This window comes from Trachinotus anak, unplaced genomic scaffold (assembly GCF_046630095.1).
Source record: "Trachinotus anak isolate AG129_WGS33_773 ecotype Australia unplaced genomic scaffold, CSIRO_AGI_Tana_v1 ptg000009l, whole genome shotgun sequence".
Classification (NCBI taxonomy): Eukaryota; Metazoa; Chordata; class Actinopteri; order Carangiformes; family Carangidae; genus Trachinotus; species Trachinotus anak.
This window is the reverse complement of record NW_027273860.1, coordinates 5,420,656-5,444,299: the sequence shown is the minus strand read 5'-3', so window position 1 is coordinate 5,444,299 and position 23,644 is coordinate 5,420,656. Positions and strand designations below refer to the sequence as shown.

General features: G+C 40.2%; 1 protein-coding gene across 2 annotated transcripts; it reads right to left on the bottom strand.

Moving 5' to 3' along the window:
* Positions 1–2: 2 nt before the first annotated feature.
* On the bottom strand, positions 3–22,614 carry apbb1ip (amyloid beta (A4) precursor protein-binding, family B, member 1 interacting protein). Of its 2 annotated transcripts, XM_071484723.1 has the most exons (15): positions 22,381–22,614; positions 15,796–15,855; positions 14,836–14,929; positions 13,667–13,953; positions 12,061–12,138; positions 10,371–10,530; positions 6,664–6,785; positions 5,668–5,742; positions 5,401–5,544; positions 5,075–5,185; positions 2,872–2,970; positions 2,650–2,773; positions 2,462–2,523; positions 1,699–1,987; positions 3–1,665 (listed from the first exon to the last, which is right to left on the bottom strand). In XM_071484723.1, the coding sequence occupies exons 2-15, from the start codon at positions 15,853–15,855 to the stop codon at positions 1,340–1,342; spliced, it is 2,031 nt and encodes a 676-aa protein (XP_071340824.1). In that variant the 5' UTR covers positions 22,381–22,614; the 3' UTR covers positions 3–1,339. The 2 variants fall into 2 exon arrangements, with proteins under 2 accessions (XP_071340824.1, XP_071340823.1); XM_071484722.1 differs by having other exon boundaries at positions 3–1,987.
* Between the last annotated feature and the right edge of the window lie 1,030 nt (positions 22,615–23,644).

Here is a 23,644-nt window from a genome sequence, read left to right as displayed (position 1 = left end):
GAGGCTGTCCTGTTGTTTTTTTATGGGTCCACGTTCATTTACAGTATAACATGTCACTTTGTTCACATACAGTTTGCACAAACCAAAGGCACATAATGCAAACTAGGTCAAATACTTTACAATTTTTTTGAGAATTTTACAGCATTTTGGGGCGATAACACTGATTGATTATGAAACTTAATCCAGGGAGGTTGTTGCTTTTAGACAGACGTATGTCATATGTCATATGTCATGTGTTTTTAAACAGCCAATGGCAGCAGGTTGTACTCAGTGACGGGAGGAACACCCACTAATTCAATACAGTAAGAAATGATGTTCAGCAGGAATTTAAAGGGATCTATTTAGGTTTTATTCAGGTAACAGTCATTAGAAACTAACTGGACACAGTGTGTATTCCCTGATAAGTAGAAAAGTGTTATTTACAGCTCTCAATGCAAGCATGACAATATATACAAAGTCTCTGAAGTATGATGACAGTATTATATATTTTTTACGTCATACAAAAAAATACACCCATGTTTGTTGAATCATGTCTTCTTACAGCACATTGTGGCAGACATCAGTGTCTGTGAGCTTTGCACTGTAGAACAATCACCCTTTCTCCTCATTCAGGTATGGTTATGTTATGGATAAGTACTTTAGAAAAAGAATAATGGATGAATGTTTGTATTGTTGGAGAGATGAAGTCTGTATTGATCTCAGCTGAGAGATGTTATGTATTGCTAGGGCTGGGCATCATAAAACAACATTTAGAACCTCTCATCGACTTAATCTGGCTCACGTCGCCGAAGTCGATTTATGCTTTCTCATGTGAAGCGAGCCTCAGGCTACATCCACAGTAATAGGTTTTAGTTTTAAAACACATCACTTTTGCTACATTTGCGCCTAACATCCACTACTACGGAGTTTTCGAACCCCTAAAATTGAGACTTTTTGTGGTTGCTACAGAGTCACTTCCAGCTAATGACTAAAATGGGGCTGCTAGCCTGAAAACTCAAGTAGGCTGCACGGGCAGAAATAGAAGCCTCTGGAAACAATGACACTGACACCTGCCTCGCCTCCTGATTGGGTCTTATGAGTCATTACTACCAGACAGTGGTGAGTGCAACATGGGTAGTGACACCACTAATTTGTTTAATCACTTCGAGCACAATCACATTGCCGAATTTGGAGCGAGACCAACAGGCGCCATAGTAATCGTTCATTAATTGTAATCAAGGTAAAAGTTTGAAATAACTGTGATATTGATTTGAAGTCATATCGCCCAGCCCTACGTATGGCTGCGGATGAAATGATGAGCGGGCAGAGTTCACACTATACTTACACTCCACAATTCAGGCTATTGATCACTACGTTTCTTCTGCATGGCTAGCATCAGTTCTGACATTAAGTCTCCGCCTCCTCCTCCTCCTCCTCCTCCTCCTTGCAGTGATGGTGTAGTCCTCTTTGGCGGAGCAGGAGGCACCTTCTTCACTGATCCAGAGGGCCGCAGCGGTGGCCTTGGGGCTGCAGCAGCAGCAGGTGGAGGAGGCGGTGGAGGTGGAGGAGGGGGAGCTCCAGCCCCTGTGAACACTGGCTGAGTTGCAGTAGGAGGTGGTGGTAAAAACTCTGGATCTGGTGGTGGAGGAGGCAGAGACTTGTCCATACCGCCGAAACAAGGAGGCGGTGGTGGCAGAGAGCTCATCGACAGCGGAGGAGGCGGCAGTGAACCATTGCCTGCGGCCGGAGGAGGGGGTGGAAGGAAGTCCGGTGGGGCCTCTGAGGAGTCATCCATGGGTGGAGGCGGGGGTGGAGGAGGGAGGTTGTCCATTGCAGGTGGAGGTGGAGGAAAGTTGGTCGGCAGGTGTCGCTGGGGAGGGGAAGGCTTTGAGGAACTCTTGGCAGCTGAAGGAGGTGGTGGAGGAGGGAATACCGGGTCTGGAGGAGGTGGCGGGAGAATCTCAGCTGATGGTGGGGGTGGAGGTGGAAGGGGGGCATTTCCAAAGTCCTAAGAAGACAGAATATAGAAAAGTGATGTAACAAATACACAAGCTGATACCAGAGAATATGGAACAATTAGTCATTTATAAATACAGCCGCCAATAAATGTGGTCAATCAAGTAACTGATTGAATGGAAAGTGATTGAATGGAATTTGTAGGTTACACTAGCAGTTAATGGAGACATCAGTTGGAAGTGAACCAAATAATTACATAATCAAATTACATAATGATTTCCAGGAACCTTTCTATGAATTTAAAGTCACATATCTGTTCCTTTCTACGAAATTACAGGAACAGGTGTAGTGCTAAAATGAAGTGCTACTGAATTTGTTGCAATGAATGATTTAACTTAGACTGCTGTCTGCATAAATGCAAAAGTAGCACTATAGGATTTGAGAAACTTTGATAGGCATTTGTCACTATTCAACGTTTTATTGACTAAATAATCAACAGATTCATTGATAATGAAGAGTTGTTTACCTGAGAGACAGGTCCAGGTTGGGGAGTGGGAGCATGACCATTTGCCTGGTTCTGTGATTTGGCTAGAAGAAGAGAAATACCATGAGTGAACACACAGTACGAGGAAAAGGTTTGCACTAGTACTACAACATCTGGGTTGTTTCACATCAGCAAATCACTCAGTAAAGACAGATCGTGTGTCGTGCTACCTTTGATGGTGGGTGAGGGCGTTGATGGATTGGAGCTTGATTGAGTGCTGCGGTTCGTCCACGCAGAGCTGACAGCTGCCTTCCTCTCAGCAGTTTTATAGTTTTCATACAACGACGCACCGTACTGGAAGTGTAAGAAGCACACCACAGAGCATGACCTCACATCTTCTGCTCTCGTGGAGACTGTGCGTTGTTATTAAAAGCAGAGTTGTTCAAGTTTACCTTTGCAATCCGTATTCCGGTCACCCAAAGATTCATGGTCCAAGCGTCATCACAGCACAGGTACTTGATGTACTGAGACTCCTTCTGGATCTGAGGATGCTATAGAGACAAATCCACATAGTAAATATGGTTAGACCAGGGAAGAACAAACATTATCTCTTCACCTACTTTGTTCATTCTTTGTCATGTCATTTTAAAGCCTGTCACCTTGGGTTTTGGGAATTAGTGCCAGTGTAGCAGGCTGCCATTTTTCTCTATTTTCTGACACTTTATGGATGAATCAATCCCAAAAATAATCAGCAGATTAAATGATAATGAAAATAATTGTTGCAGTTGCAGCAATAACAGGATACTTTCAACATGTTCTTAGGCTACCATAACTGAAGTTGGAAATGTATATGTTGTTCGAGATAGAAATGAACAGAAAATATTAAAGGTAGAGTTCTGGAAATGTATTTTTAATTTACATACAAACCCATTTTACACATTCCCATAAATCACCACCATTTATCATAAAGCCATCTTACTCTAATAGGATGAAGCTACATCTTTCTGCTATTACACCACTCTGAAACAACACAACCCTGCCTTTCAATTTGGCTCACAATAAGCTGTTTTTGGACGACAGACCAAAAGACACAAACACAAACTTTCCAACTGTTGTCCAAACTATATTGTATTATATTTCATTAGTGAAAAAATGATTTGACTCATGATGAATTAGTGTTTTCTATCAGATGGAGTGAAAACCTTAAAGATCTCACAGGCTTCCACAAGGAGGCAGAGTGAGTCTAGAATCAGAGTGTTAAAGGGCAACGGCAGTAAATAGATTTTTTTATATTATTTGGGATAATCCAGTTAGCATTTGTTCACACATACAGAGAAGGAAAAGCAGAGAGCAGAAAAATACATTTCAAACAATTGTATCTTCAGGTTCAGTGTTATCTTGTTTAAATGGGGCCAATAAGATGTTTGACTTCTCTGATCCAATAAGTCTTTGTTGTTGGTTTTATCCTGGAAAATGACATCTTGCCCAGTCTTAGTGATTACAAAAATATTTGTTGTACAATGTGTGCACTGTGGAAGTCTCGACTCAAATTGTTTTTCCCTGAAGAAGAAGAAGAAGAAGCTAAATTCCAAGATAATGTCATGATATCAGTTGTACATAATGAGGATGGTATTAGAGACCACCTCCGGCTGCTCCTCTGAATATACAGTATAACTGCTAAATGATGAAGCCAAATTGTTTTGCTGTCATCCTTGAATTTCTGCAGTTTTTGGCAGCTCATGCACACCACCCAGCAATGCCTCAAAACACACCCTAATTGAACACTTTTGCCGCTGCGCACATCATCAGTTATTATAATATCATCTTCATACCATCTGCAACAGCTGGAGCAGCTTTTCACAAGTTTTACTCTATGATGCCTTAAATAGCATGAAGAAACCACACGAAACCTAGCTAGATTTCCGACATGTCCACTCTGACAGGCCATTTTCTTTTGCCCTTGGACAAACAGCACCCTATTCTCCTCCCTTCAACTCAAACCTTGAGGACACTGTCTTTCACTGGTAGGTAATTCAGTTTCTCTGCCTCTCTAAGCCCTTTTCGCTTTGATCCTCCCCATCTATTCTAATGGTATCTGCTGATTCTAGTGTTTCCACGACAAGATAGGGGAAAAGAAAGAACGAAGACTTTCACATCCCTTTAAGACTTGACCACCAACCCACCTAATTCTTTGTATTTCCATGTCAGCATTTCTCACTCTTAAATGAGCACTGTGGGCACTTCCCATCAGTGTTAATGTTCTTGAATAGCTCTGTTAATTAAATGCATGGTACTGTTACAGTAATTTCGTTTAAAGAAATGCTTTAAAAAGTCATCTTGTTCTCACCACCGTTAGCTAGGTTTGTTAAAACTGTGTTCTTTCAGTTCTGCAAACTAAACTATTTATTGCATTTCACTTTTGCAGAAAAGTACGCAGCTGTTTAGCTGACCAGTGACTCCAGAAACCACCATGCAATGCATTAATATCTTTGGCACCGTGTAATCTACTGTGTAAGACAAGCCTCATAGCATGGGCCAGTGAAACTGTAGCAGTTTAGAGAAGTTGCAGCTTCTTTGTTTATTAATTCTAGTGGAAAGTGGAAGAGTATGTGGCTTTAAGTACTCAAATGATAAAACAACATATTTTAAGCTTACCTTCAGAACAAGGCAGAAGTCAGTGGGGGCCTTGTATTTGCTCTTAAAGTCTTTGCCGTAGTAGACATTTACATTGTCGAACTGGAGGAAGCACACAAGGTCACGGGATGACTGAAAAGAAATGAAAGAGGATTACATTAGAAGTTGATCTTTTTTTCTCATTTAGTTTGTTTTTCTGTGCTCACAGAATTGAATATCTGCTCTACAAATGCAGTAGTAGTGCATAATGTAACAAGGTGCTCAAGTACAACTGAATGTATCCCAGGTACTCGAGTACTAGCTGCTGGTCTTTGCTACAAACGACATCCCCTCTTTTGAACCCTGACCTTGGTCTTCCCTTTGGGCACATAATAAATTCCAGAGGCCCTCAGCTGGAAGAGCCGCTGCTTCCAGGACTTCTTTCCGTCCTCTTTGAGGTGAAGCACCGCCTCGAGATCGGGCACGATGATGGAAGTCCCGCAGAAGTTCTCCTGCAGAGGTGAAGAATGGATGAAAGCTGTCACCAAGAGGAGCTCCCCCTGTCAAAACTGTCACTTTAAATAAACTACGTCACCTGTGGGTTTGTGTGTGTCTGTACATATAAGCTTATTTACCTGTATTAATATCTCCTTGTCTTTGTCTTTCATCTCTTTGAGAGCCTTCTTATCCTTTTTCCATAGATAAAAGTTCTGCAGGAATAAAACAAAGTGCATTAATGTAATTTCCCAAAATATTAGCAACTTTTAGCCACGTTAGCGACATGCCTCCAGGAAGTGCAATGTGGTTTTGAGTGAAAACTATTGGATGGTAATAATAATAAAAATAAAATTTGATCCACACAACAGGATGAGTTGCAATAACATTAATGATCATCTGACTTGTGATTCATGAAAAAATAACTGCGAAACCTTCTTTACCATCAGTCTCAGTTCTCAAAAAACACTATCTCCTAACAAAACCCCAACTCTTTGTCCCTGTGTGACCGGGCTAGTTTAATTTCATATCATAGTCTGAGCCTTAATGTTTTCATTGTGGTACACAGACACCCAAAGGGGAATTCTATTCTGGTAGCTCATGTCAAAAGTTAAAACTGTAAAATGATAGAGAGGTACTGGACAGAACAGATCTGTCTTTTGTTGTGGGATGTGGAAGACATGATGGAGTACTTTAAAAATGAGAATATCTCACCAATTTTCCAACTCCTCTATTTGTCTCTGCCAACAGACCGAATCCATTAAATACTCTGAGATTGTAAAGGGTTCCATTATATCAACAAACATGCCAAGATCTCGCCGTCTTTTGCCTGAAGCTGTTTTGTCTGATATATTACAGTGAGGACATGATGATGATAATGTAAAAGGTCATCCTGCATGGAGCAAAGACATCTCATAATTCAGACAATAATTCAGCAGTGAAAATATCCAGATGGCGCTGAGCTGAAACAATGTGGAGATAGATTTGCACAAACCAAGGCCAAGAATAATGAACTAGCCAGTTTTGGACTTTTGAGATATCGCATTCACATCACCTCTGATTGCTCAGTATTATAGACTACTATATTTAGAGAAGTAAAGCTAACGTGTGTTGGTGCACACAGTGAGGGGACTAACCTGTGGGTTTTTGAAAACCTCATATTTTTCTCCCCGCTCTTTAAAGAGGACTTTGTTCTCGCTGTCCCTTGTCCATGCTAAGAGTGGCTCCACAAGGTTCTCATGGTCTTCAAATGTCCGTTCTACAAAAAAAACCAAAAAAAAAAAACATCTTAGATATCAGCAAACTCATGGTGATATAAGTTTAGTTATTAGTTAAAGCTACACTGTGTAATTTACAACATATTTCAAATTACTCTCCTTGGATACATTTTGCTTTTTTATTTAACTTTTTTATTTCATTATCATTCATAATATAGCTGGTACTTGGGAAAAAGGGCCTTTTATTAGCATGTGCAAGAGGTCTGTTGGCTTGATGTACACCCATGGCACAAATAAAACACAGTTTTACTGGCACAGAAACACACAGTTGTTGGCAGCATGCTGGTTTTTAGTATCAAAGTAAATGTACACATGTCGAGTTACCATTTTATTAGTTGAAAAGTTACACTGTAAGCTGCATTTTAATATTGAAACCAAATTATGCACATATACTATTATATATAGTTTTGGGTTGTGGGGGTACATCATTTATTATGAGTGTGTTATATGTTTTGTGTAAAATATCTATGTGCAGAGCAACCAGTGATCCTCAGTGGTACAATACTGTCAACAAGCCATCATCTCTGTAACACAATCTTTGGTTGATGCCTTACAATGTCCCATATGTCCATAACAAAAACAATTGGTCTGATTAAGGTTAAGCAACTCCAGCAACACTAGTAGTTAACAGGCCAACTTTACTGTAACTAAAACTACTGGGTTTATAATTGGGAACTGCAGTCTCACTGGTGATAAAGTCATGCTATAGTTCTGCTTTTGCTCCTGAGAGGCGACCGTTTTTATTTGCATGATCAGGAGCCGAACAATCATTTTGAACATGAGCCTACAAAAATGAAAAAAATGAACAATGGTGTAATTTTTCTGGCGAGAGAAGTCAGGAAATTATTGAGTCGTAGCATAATGTCTTATAAAATGAAAATCCTCAGGTGAAGTACCACTGTATTTGCTTATGTTCCCCCTCTTATATCAGCCATAAAAATCATTCTTCAGCACATTTAAACACACAATCCTGCCAATAGTCTGGCTTTGGAAGATTAAAAATGCCTCCAGTTTACTTTCTACAGTACATTACTATCTTAAACCAGAACCTACTACTCTTTAATCTCTCTTTATATTTTCCATGTCCCCTCTGTTTTAGTTTTGTACTATAAAGCATGCCAAAACAAATGCTTTACCATATGTACAGTAGTGCACTCTGTCTTGAAATCTTTAAATCAGCTGGGCTTAGTTCAAAGTCAGTTTCACAGCTGTGTAATTGTCTATTTCAAATGGGCTGAACTGAGGAAGGGCTCGATAAAATACAACCCTCCCCATTTGCTGGAAGAACTTTAAATGGCACTAATGCTCGAAAACACATTAAGAGCACTTTCCACCTCCTCCACCACCTCCTCCTCCCTGCCCACCCACACACTCGCTGCCATAGATCTCCATCATGTACTGGGCATTTGACTGTAGTTTAGCCATGCTCCCCAATTACAGGTTACCAGCTGAGGCCGAGGTAGACATTAAATAAATTGCTGCCAGGGTTCCAGTATATAGTTTGACTATTACAAACATTAAATGGATGGTGTGACTTTGCTGCTGGAGTGAGTTATTACAAGTAAAAATCCCTTTGAACAGCATTAACTACATGGTGTGTATCAGCACTATGGATGCACATGGGTAAATTTAGCTTAAATTCTGTTGAGCTCTGTGGGTGTTTACTGCCCATGACTAGCCCTCATTTTTTTATTGATAAAGATTAAACATAGGCTAAAATGTTATAGTAATTAGATTATAACACACTCTAGGAGGTTTAGGCTTATTTAAAAATGAATGAACTCAAAGTTTCCATCGTGGAGCTGTCATGCTGCCCAGTTAGTCAGAGATGACACAAGACCCCGATGCATGTGAGACAAAGAGCTGTCAGAAAAGAATTTAAAAGTAGCTATCTGTGCCTCAGACAGCTAATTTAAACATCTGATTAAAAATAAACCATGGTGACCAAAGGGAAACACACATTTCCTCTTTTTTTTTTTTGCACTGGCAGCATAGATAAATCATCAAAATTTACATCTAGTTCCAATGCCTTATACATCTATTGTTGTCCAAAAACTATTGATAAGACATGAATGAGGCACACCATTGCACTAGGTGACAATGCTCCTTCATTACAATGAACATGGGCCTTGTAGTTTATTGCAAATAAATCCCAGATACAAATGCACTATTTCCTCCTTTTCTAGTGTTTGACAAAAACTACAGCGCCCAGATGTTTTAGGAAATTACTAAATCTCTTTTCAAACACACAGCTGTAAAATTGTGACCAGATTATAAAGATTTGCATCTTCAACAGGAATGAATGGACTTGGGGAGGAGTGTCACAGACAGGGCAGGGAAGCTTTGCAAAATGAAAATTAAAAAAAAAAAAAAAAAATTCTAGACTTATCCTTTAATTTAGCGTGTCACAGCTTAACTAACTGCTTATAAAATTACTTAAATATAACTTTCAAGCAAAACAATATTGACTTAGATTTTATTGCTTGCGATGCTTAATGATTTTTCCACCAGTATTTCATTAAAACAGCTTTACGATGGAGTACAATGGCTCCCTGTTCGCAATATATAAGATTGGCTCTTTAAAAATATGAATGATCTGCGGAACAATCTGATGAGGTTGTTAGAAAACAGAGAAAACAGATGGTAATGAACGGCTGGAGAGCAAGGTCCAGCAGCTGAAGTAAATATAGCGCAGACTGCTCAGACGGGGGATTGAGATCATAAGGCTCCTATTTCCGCATGACAGAGAGGATGACTGACAGTGTCCAATACAACAAATTAAACCCACCTGTCTACATTGTATATGTGTGTTAGGGCGAGAGGGATGGAGAGACTATAGGAAAGAGAGGAGGAGGGAGAGAGAATGAATGGGAGTAAGATCAATGTTTCATTGTGAGCTCTCTGCAGTGTGGCTGCCATCATGCCAATAAAAACACAGTCCATCATCTGGACCAGGATGAAATATCCCACACTGTACACTGTGTGTGTGTGTGTGTGAGTGTGTATGTGAGAGAGAGAGAGAGTGTGTGTGTGCTTAGTTGACAGTTCATATAAAAACACACTGAAGGCTTATGTAGTTGAAGTGGTAATCTACCACCGCTGTGTTTTTCTGGTTTTGTTGATATATTTTCTGCTCAGCTTGTGCTTATCGCTGTGGAGTTCCTGCACTGCATTACCCAGAATCACCTGCCAGCAAAGCAGTGTCGCCGGTAATATGACATCTTTATCTCTCTATTGTCTGTCAGTGAAATGTTGATAGTTTTGAGCGGATTTATTCCAAGCCAGTGCTGGAAATGTAAAATGCATCACTTTCCATGCACCAGACGGCTTTTTTTTATTTTCACCTGAAAATCCTTAACCACAGACCGAACCTCTACATCAACTGGTGGCAGTACATTAAAAGCAATGGTGGCCGTTGATAGGTTAATCATGGGTCATAAACCCTCCCCAGCCTGTGTGCTACTGTGACCTCCCAGGTTACAAACGCAGTCTTACCACCACGCATGAATGAATGAATCCACCACATCGTACAGTATATTATGTTGAGTCTGACTGCAGGAACTCACCAAGCTGCAGCTCGGGGTTGGTCTCGCACAAGCTCCAGTCCACATTGCAGTCGCAGTGAGTCTTCTCAAACAGGTTGTCCAAAACCTCCCTGACAGTCTGCCTCTCGTCGACCATCAGAGTTTTGGAGCTGCCGTCGTTCATTAGCACCTTCACCACCAACTGTCAGAGGAAATGCGATTTTATTTTACAGTGCTGTATTTTTTCTCACAAATAAAAAAACAATAAAACAAAAACTGTTAATATAACTGTTAAATATGTTATGACAACTCTCGCTCTTTGATGTTCTTACTTATTTTCTTCTTTTTACCTTGGGGAAGAGCTATGCTATCATTTCCAGTTTTTGTGCTGAGCTAATTTCTAAGCTTTTCATCTCACTGTCAGCAAGAAAACGAGTATCTGTATCTCGCATAATGTCAAACCATTCCTTTAAGTGCTGGTTGTAACATGAGGTTTTGTGTGTCTACATAACAGATTGAAGTTAAAAGTTTCCAACATGTCGTGGAGTGCAGCAGTGGTTGTCCCTGGAGGGAGCGCATACAGGTTATTTATTTGCCAGTTTAATAACAGGGTACATACACTAAATGATCGTTTCTGTCCCCTAATGTTGTCTCTACCGGAGGAGGTCAGACATCGGCACTTCTATCTCTCCACTCTGATGAACCTCTTTGGCTTTTTTGGTAATTTTTTTCTCAATGGTGTTTGTCTCTTTTTGTAGTCTTAGCGCCTCCACCCCTGCCTGAGACTAATTTTGCTCTGGAGCAGAGCAGCACTTTCCTCAGGCTCATATGGCTTCATGCTTCCTCTCATCTGGAAGCAAATCCAGCTCTGGGAGGCTGAGGAGTTTCACAGATCTAAGGTCAGCCAGTTGCTTGCCTTGTGTCATAAAAATGTGGGTTTCAGAGATGTTATCACAAGAGGGTTTAGAGCGTTACATCACATGTTACTCGGTCTCAACCTTCCCTGGACAACAATATTGTTTTGGCATGAGGATGAAATGTCTCTGGATAGCAAATTATTTCTTCCTCTGACAGTACTTCCTCCTGCAAGGTAGATATCTTCAAAGTACATGATCCGTGTCGAAAACCAGTGGATTTATCTGAAACTTCACCCCGCATTCTGCTGAAACCACTGAGAGTGCACCTTGCTCTGTGTTTAAAGCCAACTCAGAGACAGATGTTCCTCTGAAGGTGTCCAGCAGTCTGTCTTTCCTCAGTGATCGAACACACACAGCTGTTTTTTGCTTGTTCCCTTCAGACAACTTCTACAAATTTACAATTATTATCTGAACAGGGAAACAGGCCCTTCATACAGTTTCACCTGTGCCATGACTAGAAGTGTAGAGGATGGCATTCATACGATCAGTCACATCGCCAATGATGAAAGTATGGTGTGCAACTGCAAATCTTGATGTGAAGCATTTGCATGCATGACCACATGTCTGGGGCTTTGAAGTTGAGAAAATCACCACATATCACCCAAACAGGAAACCGTGCTGTCCTGCGCAACACTGGCTGGATAAAAGTAGCCATCCTTTAATGTGATTGATGGCTCTTCCAAAAGAAAAGAAGGGAAGCCTTTTACAGTGAAGCCCATGTAGCCGTAATTCACAGTGTCTTTAAAGTTTACTGTTTCCAGTGGACGTAAGATCAGAGGAGATCAGAGGAAATCAGAGGAGTTTGGTCGTCTTACCTTTTTCACTTTAGCTTCCTTGAGCTTCTCGAGAGCAAGCTTGATTTTGTCAGCTTTCATCTGCGCCTCGATTTCTTCCTAAATGAGACAAGAATAAGACAACAACAGTTTGAAAAGAGTCAGTTGATTTATTGTGAGGAATAGATATTTATCTGCCATTCATTCTAATCTTCAGCATATGTGGCACGGCATCATTGTATTAAAGCTACACTTGTATACTTCGGAAAATAAACAGTACCAAGAAAATATCTTTGATGTCAGTAAACTGCACACAGCACAATAGCTTTCAGGACTGATACCACGCTAAAATACATTAAATATGAAACTACAGCCAGCCAGTTAGCTTAGCTTAGCTTAGTTTACCTTAGCATAAAGACTGAATAGGAACAGACAGCTAGCCTGACTCTATCCAAATGTACAGACTAAATAAACAAGACACGTTTATTAGTGAGCTTTAGAGGAGCTGTTTTGTTCCATTTTGTTACCTGTTACCCCTGTTTCCAGTCTTCATGCTAAGCTAAGCTAATTGCCTGCTCACTGTATCAATCTGAATCATCTCCTTAAACTCTCAGCAAAGAAATATTGAGCTACTGCTTGGATCGAAACAGTGCTGGAGGTAAATCGGGGAAAAAAAGAAAAAAATCCAATTCTGGTGACATTTCTGTGGCTGTGGCGTCTCATTTCTGCTCAGGAGGTGCAGTGTTTTGTTTTGATTTAGTTTTAATAGCATAACTTCCCATGGGTGGAGGAGTGTCTGTTCAAGAATTTAATTTGTGAAATGACATCTAATCTACTGGATCTCAATTAGCAGAGATATGATACATGAAAAATCCTGCCGACAGTGCAGTTTTAATGAAGTTGCACGCCTCCTCCTAACAATGACGCACTCTCTGCCTCAGCACAGCTGGTGTTTTTACCTCAGAAGGATGAGGTAACAAGCTCTGCTAAAGCAATAAGCTCCTGTCTGGCTTCACCCCCCACCCATGCCACATCTTACCTCCCCTGCTCCAACCTTTGGTATTGATCCTGTTACTCTTTCCTGCCTCATGGCTCTATGTGTTTGATCTGTTCCAGACAGACTCTCGGCTGTTTCGCCTCGCACAGGTCTCTGTAACTGTAACAGATGCCTCCGTCCAGGAACGACTTCGCCATGATCTCACCGTCCAGCTGTTATAAGAGCAATACCACTCTTCCCAGTTCCACAAAGACAGAAAGGACTCACCAGAAATGTATATGCTGGGAACTGGTGATGTTTTTGTTGCAGGACTGTTTTGTCACGAATGGCTTGGAAAGCACTCAGTCATGGTAAACCAAGACATGCCACCAATAAAACAGACTGTGACATCATTGCCTCTTTCTGCTTCATCTTTCTGCTCTTATATTCTACTATTGTAAATTTGGAAGCCTAACAAAGCACAGAAATGTTCTCTGTCATTGTGGCATTTTCCTTGACAGTGTATCAATACACTCTCTATTAGTCTGAAAACCTTAAACTCTCACTTCTTAAATTTTGGATCTGTTCCCAGTAGTAGAGAGTTGAAAAGGTAGTTGCAGAGATGTTACTGTTATCTTGTCATGCTGACTAACTGTGCACAGGCAGACACACCTTTGTAGGCTTTGCATCCTGAGGAGGCGGAGGTGGTAAAGGGGAGGCGGCAGAGGAGGCCGGGGTGCTAACCCTGCTGCTTGTGCTGCTCGCTGGCGATGCTGGTGAAGCGTGGGGAGAGGCAGGGTGGGTGCTCAGGCCTTTAGGTGGTGGCGGCAGGCCTGTCGGGGGAGGCACCTTCAGACCTTCTATCTCCGCTGCGAGTTTCTCTTCAGTTGCATTGAGGTCAGCCACCAAATCAGCCATGAGCGCATCCAAATCATTGTCCTCCAGTTCGTGGAGGGACTCTGGTGTCAGAAGCAGAATCATTTGGTCAAAACATAACTAAAGTGTGTATATTTTTACAGTTACAGTAAAGGGTCTAACTTGTTTTGAAAATCACACACACATCGAATATCCCTTAGTTCCTTTTTTGAAATGTGATTTCCCCCAAAACATTAGGCTGCACTTTCTTTTTTACAAGTTCCCCTTTTGTGTTTTTGTTAAACAATGCACTTCATTTCACTGGTCATTCATCTTCCCTTGTCTTCCATAAAAAATAAAGTGTGCTGATACTGAAGGGTAGGCAGAGCTGATCTGTTAACGCTTATTTGTATGGTGATAATAAAGCTCCCATTTAGTAGCAATTACTATTTTTGTTTGAAATACGCTAGCATAGATGTAGACTTTTGGTTGTGTTAGGAAACAGAGCCATTTATATTATGATTTAGCTGTGTCATGCAAGGTTAGTATTTGTAAAGTCCTTTGAGACGTAGTATAAATGAAGCTGATTTAACAAGACTGAAGCACTTAATGACATACTATTAAAAAGAAAACAAGGAAAGGAGGACTTATAGTGGAGTGCTAATAACAGATGCTGTGACCTTGCTTTAACATTATTACTGCTTGTTTTACAGCCCACAAGAGCCAGAGGCAAACACTGAGTAATTAGCACGTACAGTGACCTTAGTCTTCATCTGAAATCACATCTTGAACAGTACCACATACACTGCAGAGGAACTGAGTGTTGAAATTGTTCATTTTCGAGGTAACTGATTAGACATGTGATATACAGTATGCTATCTGGCCTTCACCAACTGGCATGTTGTTGCAACAAATGTTGTGCAGAGGTTCAACACCCAGTTCTTTGTAGTATTTCTTCATGCATGACAGACAAAATGTTAAGTCACCATTCAGGTCAGTGAAGCCGATGGAGAGGTTGACTTCCTGTGTGGTGGTGGGGGGTGGTGGAGATTCAGGTGGTACTGTTTCCTGTCCGAGACTCTGCAGGAAAGAATAAACAAGGCAGTGTGTTTATAAGAGCATGAATACAAAATCTGTACGGCCACAGGCCCCACAGAGGCTCAGTGAGTTAATCCACAACACATTCTGCATGCACTGAAACATAAACTGTCCCCAAACATTATGTAAGAAAGTATAGTGTTTACACATTTAATGTTACATCTGTTTTTAGGTACCACACCTAACAGGGCTTCTATGTGTAATATTAAGCCTCCCGCCTCTACTCTGGGGAAATGGAAGTGATTTAAAATGACTGGTGGGCTGAAAAACAACATCAAAGTGATCAGCGGGACTTTTCACTCAGAAAAAAATGTCTAATCTCTGGCTGCCTCATGAGTTTGCCATTTGACCTCCCTTCTAAAAGAAAGTGTAATTTATGGTTGTTAGATGACCACAAAGCGTGTTTCCCCCCCGCTGTGTCTGTTGTGCTTGCCAGTCTAGAGTGTCTCGGTGATCGATGGTGGGTTTTAGTGAGTTTGTCATCTGTCTTTAAGGGAGAAAAGTCTATTTAAGAGGAGAGAGAATTAACCCTCGGAAGTCTGGAGAAAATGGGTAACTGTGCATGTGTTCAATGAAAGATATATATGTTCCTTTCAAGCTCAAATTATATATGAATTGTTAAAACAAAAAGCATCTGATTCACTTGACTGTGACAGCAAAATGTAAAAAATCAATTCCTCTTGCACTTTACAGAGAAAAGTATAATTATACTTATGAATAATAAGAAACCAAGAAACTAATAATGGGAAGTGAAAGTCTTAACATGTGGAGTGAAGTACTGGGAATAAAACTGTATGACCTGTTGTACTTTATGTCCTATAGTTGCCATGACAACTGGTTGATCTTACCTGAGTGAGGAGGTCCATCTCCCCCAACAGGTCACTGAACATGGCGTCAATGTCATCCATCTGGTTAAAGAAATGTCAGACACAAAAAAGGCTCAAATATCAGACTTTAAATTATTTCTCCATGCAATAAAACCTCTCCACTGTTGGAGTACCAGGTGTAACAATGAGACGTATTGATTGTTTCTGCAAGGCAGCAAAGAATTTCCATTGATTGGATATGGTTGTCATGATGAATGACAGTCAAGGAATGTGTGGAATGAAAAGGTAAATCCATTTGCATGGAGACACAAATGTTAAATACACATGCATGTTACACAGGCTGTGGTAAGACTCAGCTCTGCTACTCTGAAATGTTTGCAGCTGTAACATGTGCCTTGAGGCTATGCTATCTTGCAAAACATCTCCAACCCAGACTGAAGATTAAAACTATGTATGCTTAACTTCTAGGCATTCATTTTTTGCCAGAACTTGTTGTATCTTGTTGCACATGCTGAACTGGAAGGTGCAGTATAATTTCATTTTTGCATTTTCTGTCAGCTTCAGACATAAAATTTCTTTATTATTGACAGACCTGTGTCTGTCAGGCCATCAGATGATGGCTATCTTAATCAAACCACTGGACTAATATAATTTTGGCACCAAGATACAAGTCTCACACGAGTTTCAGCTCATTTTAAGCCATACATTCATTCCTGTAATGTCATTAAAGACCATTATGTGCTGAAACCACACTCTCATATTAAATGATTACAATGGACAGTGTTTGTTCCATCATTATATATATATATATATATATATATACACACACTAACTCATTTCATGCTACAAAACTAAAATCCAAATACTTCAAGATCACCAACATTGATCCCTGAAACACACAGTCCACAGGAAAATAAAACCATTGACTGTTTAAAGTATGCATGCTTGCAAACTGAGTCTCCAGTCTCAAGGCCGAATCATACTGTTACAGTTTTATATACAGTAGTTTAACCCTGATATATGGAGTAAAATGTCACAATCATTGAGGTCCATTATTTCAGTTTAGTAGCACAATAGCCTGAGGGATGACTATAGTAGCTGTGAAAACAACTCCAGAAGATTCACTAGAGATTTCCATCTGTAATTATGTACAGTAAGCTGCCTCTCACGTATCATTTGAAGCCTCATTTCTCAAAGCAAATGTTATTGTGGGCTAGAATGTGCAGTCAAAACAGAGTTCCTGTTTTCTTACAGTGGAACATAACCGGGAGTCAGAAAACGGGGCTTTCAGAGAGGGTGTGAGTGCGAGTTCATTCACTCACAGCAGGGCGTACATGAGGTATTAACATTAGTAATAGCAGTGTGCTACTCGCTCATCTACCTTCTGTAGAAATGTGATGACGATGGGTTTTACACTGTGTTTCGCTGTAACTAAACAGTTAAATGTGTGATATTCTGAACAGAAAGTGCAGCTGCTGGAACTGATGAACCAGCCAACTCTGAGCCGGATAACCACTAAACCACCCAAACAAATACCTAGACAGACAGCTGCTGATGAACATTAAAGTTCCATCTTCTACCTGCGGCTCTGCGGCTGTTAGTGAGCTTCGCTGACTTACTTTTTAGCCTCTTGAAACCTCTTGAAATGATGACGACAATTGCAAATGACAAGATCTTAAAAAATGTAAACCATGTGGAAGACACTGTTAGTTGGTCTGTTGGTCAGTCAGTCCAACATTGTGGCCCAGACTGAAATATTTTAACAGTCACTGGATGGACTGCCATAGAAATCTGTGCAGTCATGTATGATCCTCAGAGGATGAACTTTTCCTTTTGCAGCACCAGGTCGACATTTATGTTTTTTAGTGAAATGTCTCAAAAACATATGGATTCCTGAGAAATTTGGTACAGACATTCAATGCAACACCATTACAAAATTTTTATTTGCCCAATACTTTGGTTTATGACAAAACACCTGCAAAACCAATGAAATTTCAGCCACAGCTGTACTTTGTGTTGTGCTAATTACTAAATGTGTGCGCTAAATTAGGGCGACTATGGTAACCACTATCTGCTAAACAATGCTAAAGAATGTTAGCATTGCCATTGTGAGCATGTTAGCATGGAGGCATTAACATTCAGCTGAAAGCACCTTAGTAGAGCTCCACAGAGGGGCTGTAGTATGACTATGACTGAGTCATGTACCAAAACATTCTTTAGTTTTTTTTTTTTTTACACATGATGAAGCACAAAGATGGATGCATGGCAACAAACAAGATATGAATCAAAGAAACAGCCTTTGTCTTCATATCTTTTAACAGTAAGAACAGGTAAGATCATATGCTAACCTAGATAACTTACTGCAGCAATAATCCTCGTCAAATATGCCAAACTTTGGAACTATTACATGTTTTGTGCAGAGCTGAGTTGGTGGCAGAGAGTGACAGGTAGCAGTATCAATTTACAATATAGGAATATGGATCAGCCAGACATCGTATCCAATTATTTTATGGTTTTCCAGCAGATGACCAGCTTAAACTGAATCTAAAAGTTAATAAGCGAACAATGAGGGAACAAAGTCTGGACTCTGTGGATCCATGGACGTCTCCCCTGTTAGTCATTACATTGTAACATCAATGATATGCGGTAAGTCAGTGCTCAGTCATCATATCACAGACACACTATTACCACATTCCCCTTCATTCATTAAATGCTTGAATAAATACTGAGTGATATCATAGCTAATCTGTCAATAGCAGTTAGATTTGTTTACATGCTACTTCTGCCTGTTGCTAACGTTGGCCAATGGTGTGCACCATTATGAAACACCCTATGGAGAATGCCTGCTTTGTGGTTGCTGCTGTTACTAATTTATTGTTATTAACCACATCATTGATTCTGCCTTTGTGTATGATGAACAGTGGAAATTCCATCAGTCCAGTCTGTCCGTTTGGGTATCTTCAACGACAGTATTTTATGATAATGAAGTTCATCTTATTTTGCCTCCCTATTCTAACATCCAACAGCTCAACAAGACATATTGTTTTCCTTATCGCAGAGATCTCACCCATTTCCATTGTTTTTCTGCCACCACAATATGCTCACAACTGCAGCAACGAATTGAAACGTCCAGTGCAGATTGGTCTATAGCACCTCTAAACAACAAGGCAATTCAAATATGTATGATCTTTCTATAGTATGTATGAACATAGTTGTGATGAGGTTATATTAGAAACAGCAATGGTGAGGTAAAGGTTTGGTATGGTTGTGAACTTTGGCTGTGAACTTGTTTCAACGACACCACAGTGGCTACACACTCTTCAGAAATTGATTTAAATAGTCCTCCCTTTTAGTGTACTGTTAGCCACTAACCACTAACCTAGAAGATTTGTTTAATCTCACTGGCATAACTCTGGATTTTCTCTCACTCATAGAAACACTAAATCTCCAGTCTTCACTTTTTTTTTTCTTTTTTTTTTCTTTTGCTGCTTTGGTACATTAGATATAAAAATATTATCTTCAACAAAGTGTGACTCACAGCTTAGTAAACTTTAACATCCAGAAAGAAAAGAGAAATCGTTTGCAAGAATTTAATCAAAAGAAACCCGAGGCAAACCCTCAGTCTCACTGTTGAGGAGACAAGTGTGACTGATTGTGTTCCAGGCAAGAGTTCATTCAGTGCTGTGACACGATGTTTCTCATTTGAACTTAAAATGGATCAATATTGTTCCAGCATCTGACAGATGGCGTCAGCATGTATGGTTAGAAGCTTATGAGAAACTGTATAGGCTATCCTGTGATTCTGAATTTCAGTTAGGCCAGACTGTGGATGAAAACCTGCAAATCTTCTCAGAGAGAATCAACAATTCTTCTCAATCAAATGATTGACTGTACAATCATTTTGCATGCTGACTTAACTTTTTGCAGTGTCAAGCCATAACTTCCATTCCACTATTGTAACCATGTGGGGCCCACACCTCTACCACTTTCCACGAATTGTTGGGTCTTTCTAACTGTTGTACGCATGTGGGGCCCACTCCTCCACCCCTTTATGCGAATGGTTTGCCCCTAAGAGCAGGAGGAAGTGGTAAAATAAACTTCCTGCTAATCGCAATGTTGAAATCGTGTAGGAAATGGTGACACGATCCACCCACAAACTTAATTTTCAATTTCTAGCTTGTGGTTTGCATATAAGATATACTGCATAATGGCTAAACAAAACATAACGATTGAACAATTACAACCTAAAACTGCAAAACTTGATAGAAAACTCTTAATCACATTCTCATTATTTAATATTATTACCACTCATTAATTATTTTCAATCCCTTAATTATGTTTATTTCTTCTCCCTATGGTATCACAGTCTATTTTGTCTTATGACAACTGCAATACACCACTAACAAGAACAGTATGACTGTGGTACATGTCCAACTTGTTCAGATGAATAGTGCATGAATAGATCAAATGGTTTGTGGCCCACCCATCATGTGGAACAAGTCCTACACATTTATTCATCACGTCATTTGTAGGTGTGACATTTAGAAATAAAACACAGAGGAGGTGTTAACCTCAAAGTGGCATCACTGCAACCGAATTAGAATGAGGGTCATCACAGCCTATGATAACACTTACATTTTGGAAAATATGCTTATTTGCCTTCATGCTGAGAGATGGATGGATATCACTGTTTACCATGTCAGCCTATTTGATATGTAGCTACAGCCAGGAGGTGGCTAGTTTAGCTTAGCATGAAGACTAGAAACAGGGAGACACAGCTAGCTTTGCTCTGTCCCCATAGGTAACACAGTCCAACTGTTTTTTGTTTTTTTTTTTTTTTTTTTTTACACAGAAATGCTAAGCTAAGCTAATTAGCTTGGCTTGTTTTAGCTTCACATTTAGCATTTAGTGGTATTAATCTGACCCTGTCTTCTTATCAAACTCTCAGAAAAATGGCCAATAAGTGTATTTCTCTAAATGTCCAATCATAACATAAAAAAAAAAAAAAACATGAATAAAACACTTTATCTTTGGCTCGAGATACTGGGGTGGACATGGATCTGTTGTGAAATCATGCAAAAGATTTTTATCAGCAACTCTGGAGAACCTTTGCAGTTGGAAGTGGGAGAGCGGCACGACTGACCCTATTTGAAAGAGCTGTTACTGATATATAAAGTGCTCTCAAGTGAGCTCAGTTTAATCGTGCATGTTTCTACATGTTTCTGTCAATAGCAAGTTTGTAAACTTTAGTGTCATATTCACATTACTGTGGATGAATGAATGCTATCACAAGAGAATGTCACTGCCTTTTGACACTGTTTCTGTTTTCTTTCCAGAAACTGCACTGAAAATATGCGATTTGTCAGCACTCATAAATATTATTGGAAACACTTGGGCCGGAAATCTGGCAACCCTCCAAACTTGCACAATGCATTGTGAAAACACACCACTGTATTTTACTGTACTTAAGTGAATATCGCCGCACTGGTGTTCACTGAAATAAAACACAAAAAATATAGCATGCAAGTGACTTTTGCATTCCTCTAGAAAACAGCCCCAACTCCCCTCCCCTAAATAATCTCAAATATATGTCTCAGCCTTTTTTATAAGTCTGCACATGTGTAACTCAGGCTTCAGGCAGGAAAATGGAAACCAGACAAGACCTCTGAGTTGCTGTATCAAAGCACTGCGTGTTTACCATAATGTACAGAAAAGCAGGCAAATTAAGGACTAGGCAGCAGAAACTAAGTGCTGGAGGGCATAAAAACCACAAATTTGATACACAATATCCAATCTATGTTTGATGAAAAGGGTTTGTGTACAGGCTATGTACATTTTTTTTTTTTTTTTACAAAAAAATCCCTGTGAGTCATTCAGCAGTCAGCATAAACATGTATCGCAGTGTTTTCTTGCTTGACAACACTCAGAAGCAGAAAACACCCTGCCAACTCATTGGTTTCCATCATTTCAACCAGACATGTTCAATGACACATTATATACGTAATTAGATCAAATTTTCTGTGATTTAATCTCGTCTCAAAAGCCAAGTGTACAAAATGTTCCTATAATCAGCGACAACCTGACAGAACAATTATCTTTAAAATAGGAGGCCAACCCTATCGGTTTCTTGTGGTTATTGTGTCATACAGCAGTCTAACATTAGAGCTGGGTCCACCCAGTTGGAAAGCAAACAACCAACACTCACTAACACTCATATTAAAATAAGCCTAATGACTGTCTTATCCCTGTAAAGTAACCTAATTACGCCTTATCTCATGAGAACAGAAAGATCTTAGGTGACAATGACAGTATTGTGCAGTTTTTTCTGTCCTGTTTTAAAATAATATGGCAAAGTCTGTATCACAAAAGAGGCTTTAAATCACACAATCTGACAGGATGTGTAAGATTCAGATATCAGTCTGTATCATGAACATTATCTGTCAAGTCTGTCTATAGTTCAAGGCAACCTGCTGTGACTGGATCAGGAAAACAGCGCCATCAACTACAAACTACAAAGAAGTAATCATGCGTACGCTCACAGGAAAGCTATGGGTGTTGACCGTTAACTGAAGGTACAACATCCAATATAACAGAGCTGTGACTCACCTTTTCAAGTGTTTTACTCCTTGTTTCACCGGTTAGTTTCAGGATAATCGCTTTATAAACATCAGTTCCTCCTAAAAAATATTATTCTTGAATAAAGCTCGACACCAAAAATCAGTCATATGCAGGCAGATTTGGGTGTGCTGGTGTGGATTGCATCTGGCCCTCTGACTGTTAACTTCTTCCTGCTTAATGCGGAAGTTCAGGTCTAGACCTGTCACAGCATTCCTGCTGAGAGCTCAACACTTTCACAACAGTCTTGTTCAGGCAGCGCTGGGCCAGCCCCCCTTTGACACGGCTCCTTATCTGCACTGTACTGCAACTGTTTCAAAGCTGCACACCAGGGGAAAACTCAAGAACAGTCAAAGTCATGCTGTGGCTTCCAGTCGAGACTATGGTGGTGACTGACAACCACCTGAGCAGATGATGAAGTTTGTGGAGGGACAAAAAAAAAAAAAACATAAAAAGTTTTGGTGGGATCGACAGAACGGCTGAATCAGCGTGAGGAATGTGACGTGTCTGGGTTAATAATTCACCTCGCTGAAAATGATTTACAGCAGGTCTTTACACAGGAGTGGTAATGTGGCTCGTCACAGTGGTGAAGGATACCAAACCAGAAATACAGTAAAAACACACATCGTCTCAGCAACTCAAGCTCTCATTCTCACTCAACCCTTTTTCTTTTCTTAGCTTAAAATCAGGAAGGAATATCTTGAGACACTGGTGTGGTGCAATAAGGTCATTTATCTTCAGGGGGGAACCAAGGAGTTTCAAGCTGTCATGGTATGAATAGCCTGTGGCTCCTATCTGACCATGCAGACACAGATAGCTCTATTTATTTGCATTTCTCCTTGAGTCAACCTGGGAGGCCAAAAGACAAGATTTCACATCTTTTTGTAATCTCTCTCTAGCTCACAGCGATCGCACATGCAGCTCAACTGGAAATGTGTCAAAATATTTGGAAACTGAGGTCGAAAAGTAGCAAGGAATGAGCATCATGATACAAAATTATGCTTAAGAGAGCAATTTTCCCTCATTTTCATGGGAAATATTGGTCTCCGTTTGCATTATTTTGCTATTATTAGCACGTCTGTGCCCTATTTTCCTTCAAGACTGACCTCAGCTCCAGTGGGAAAGGCAGACCACCCTCTCTGTGGCAAAATCCTGTCATCAGACGGTGAGCCCGAGCACCACGGGGGGAAACCAAATAACCTTGAACGTGCTTGAGAGCCTTCCATGACTCGTGATGTATTAAACAAACACTTGG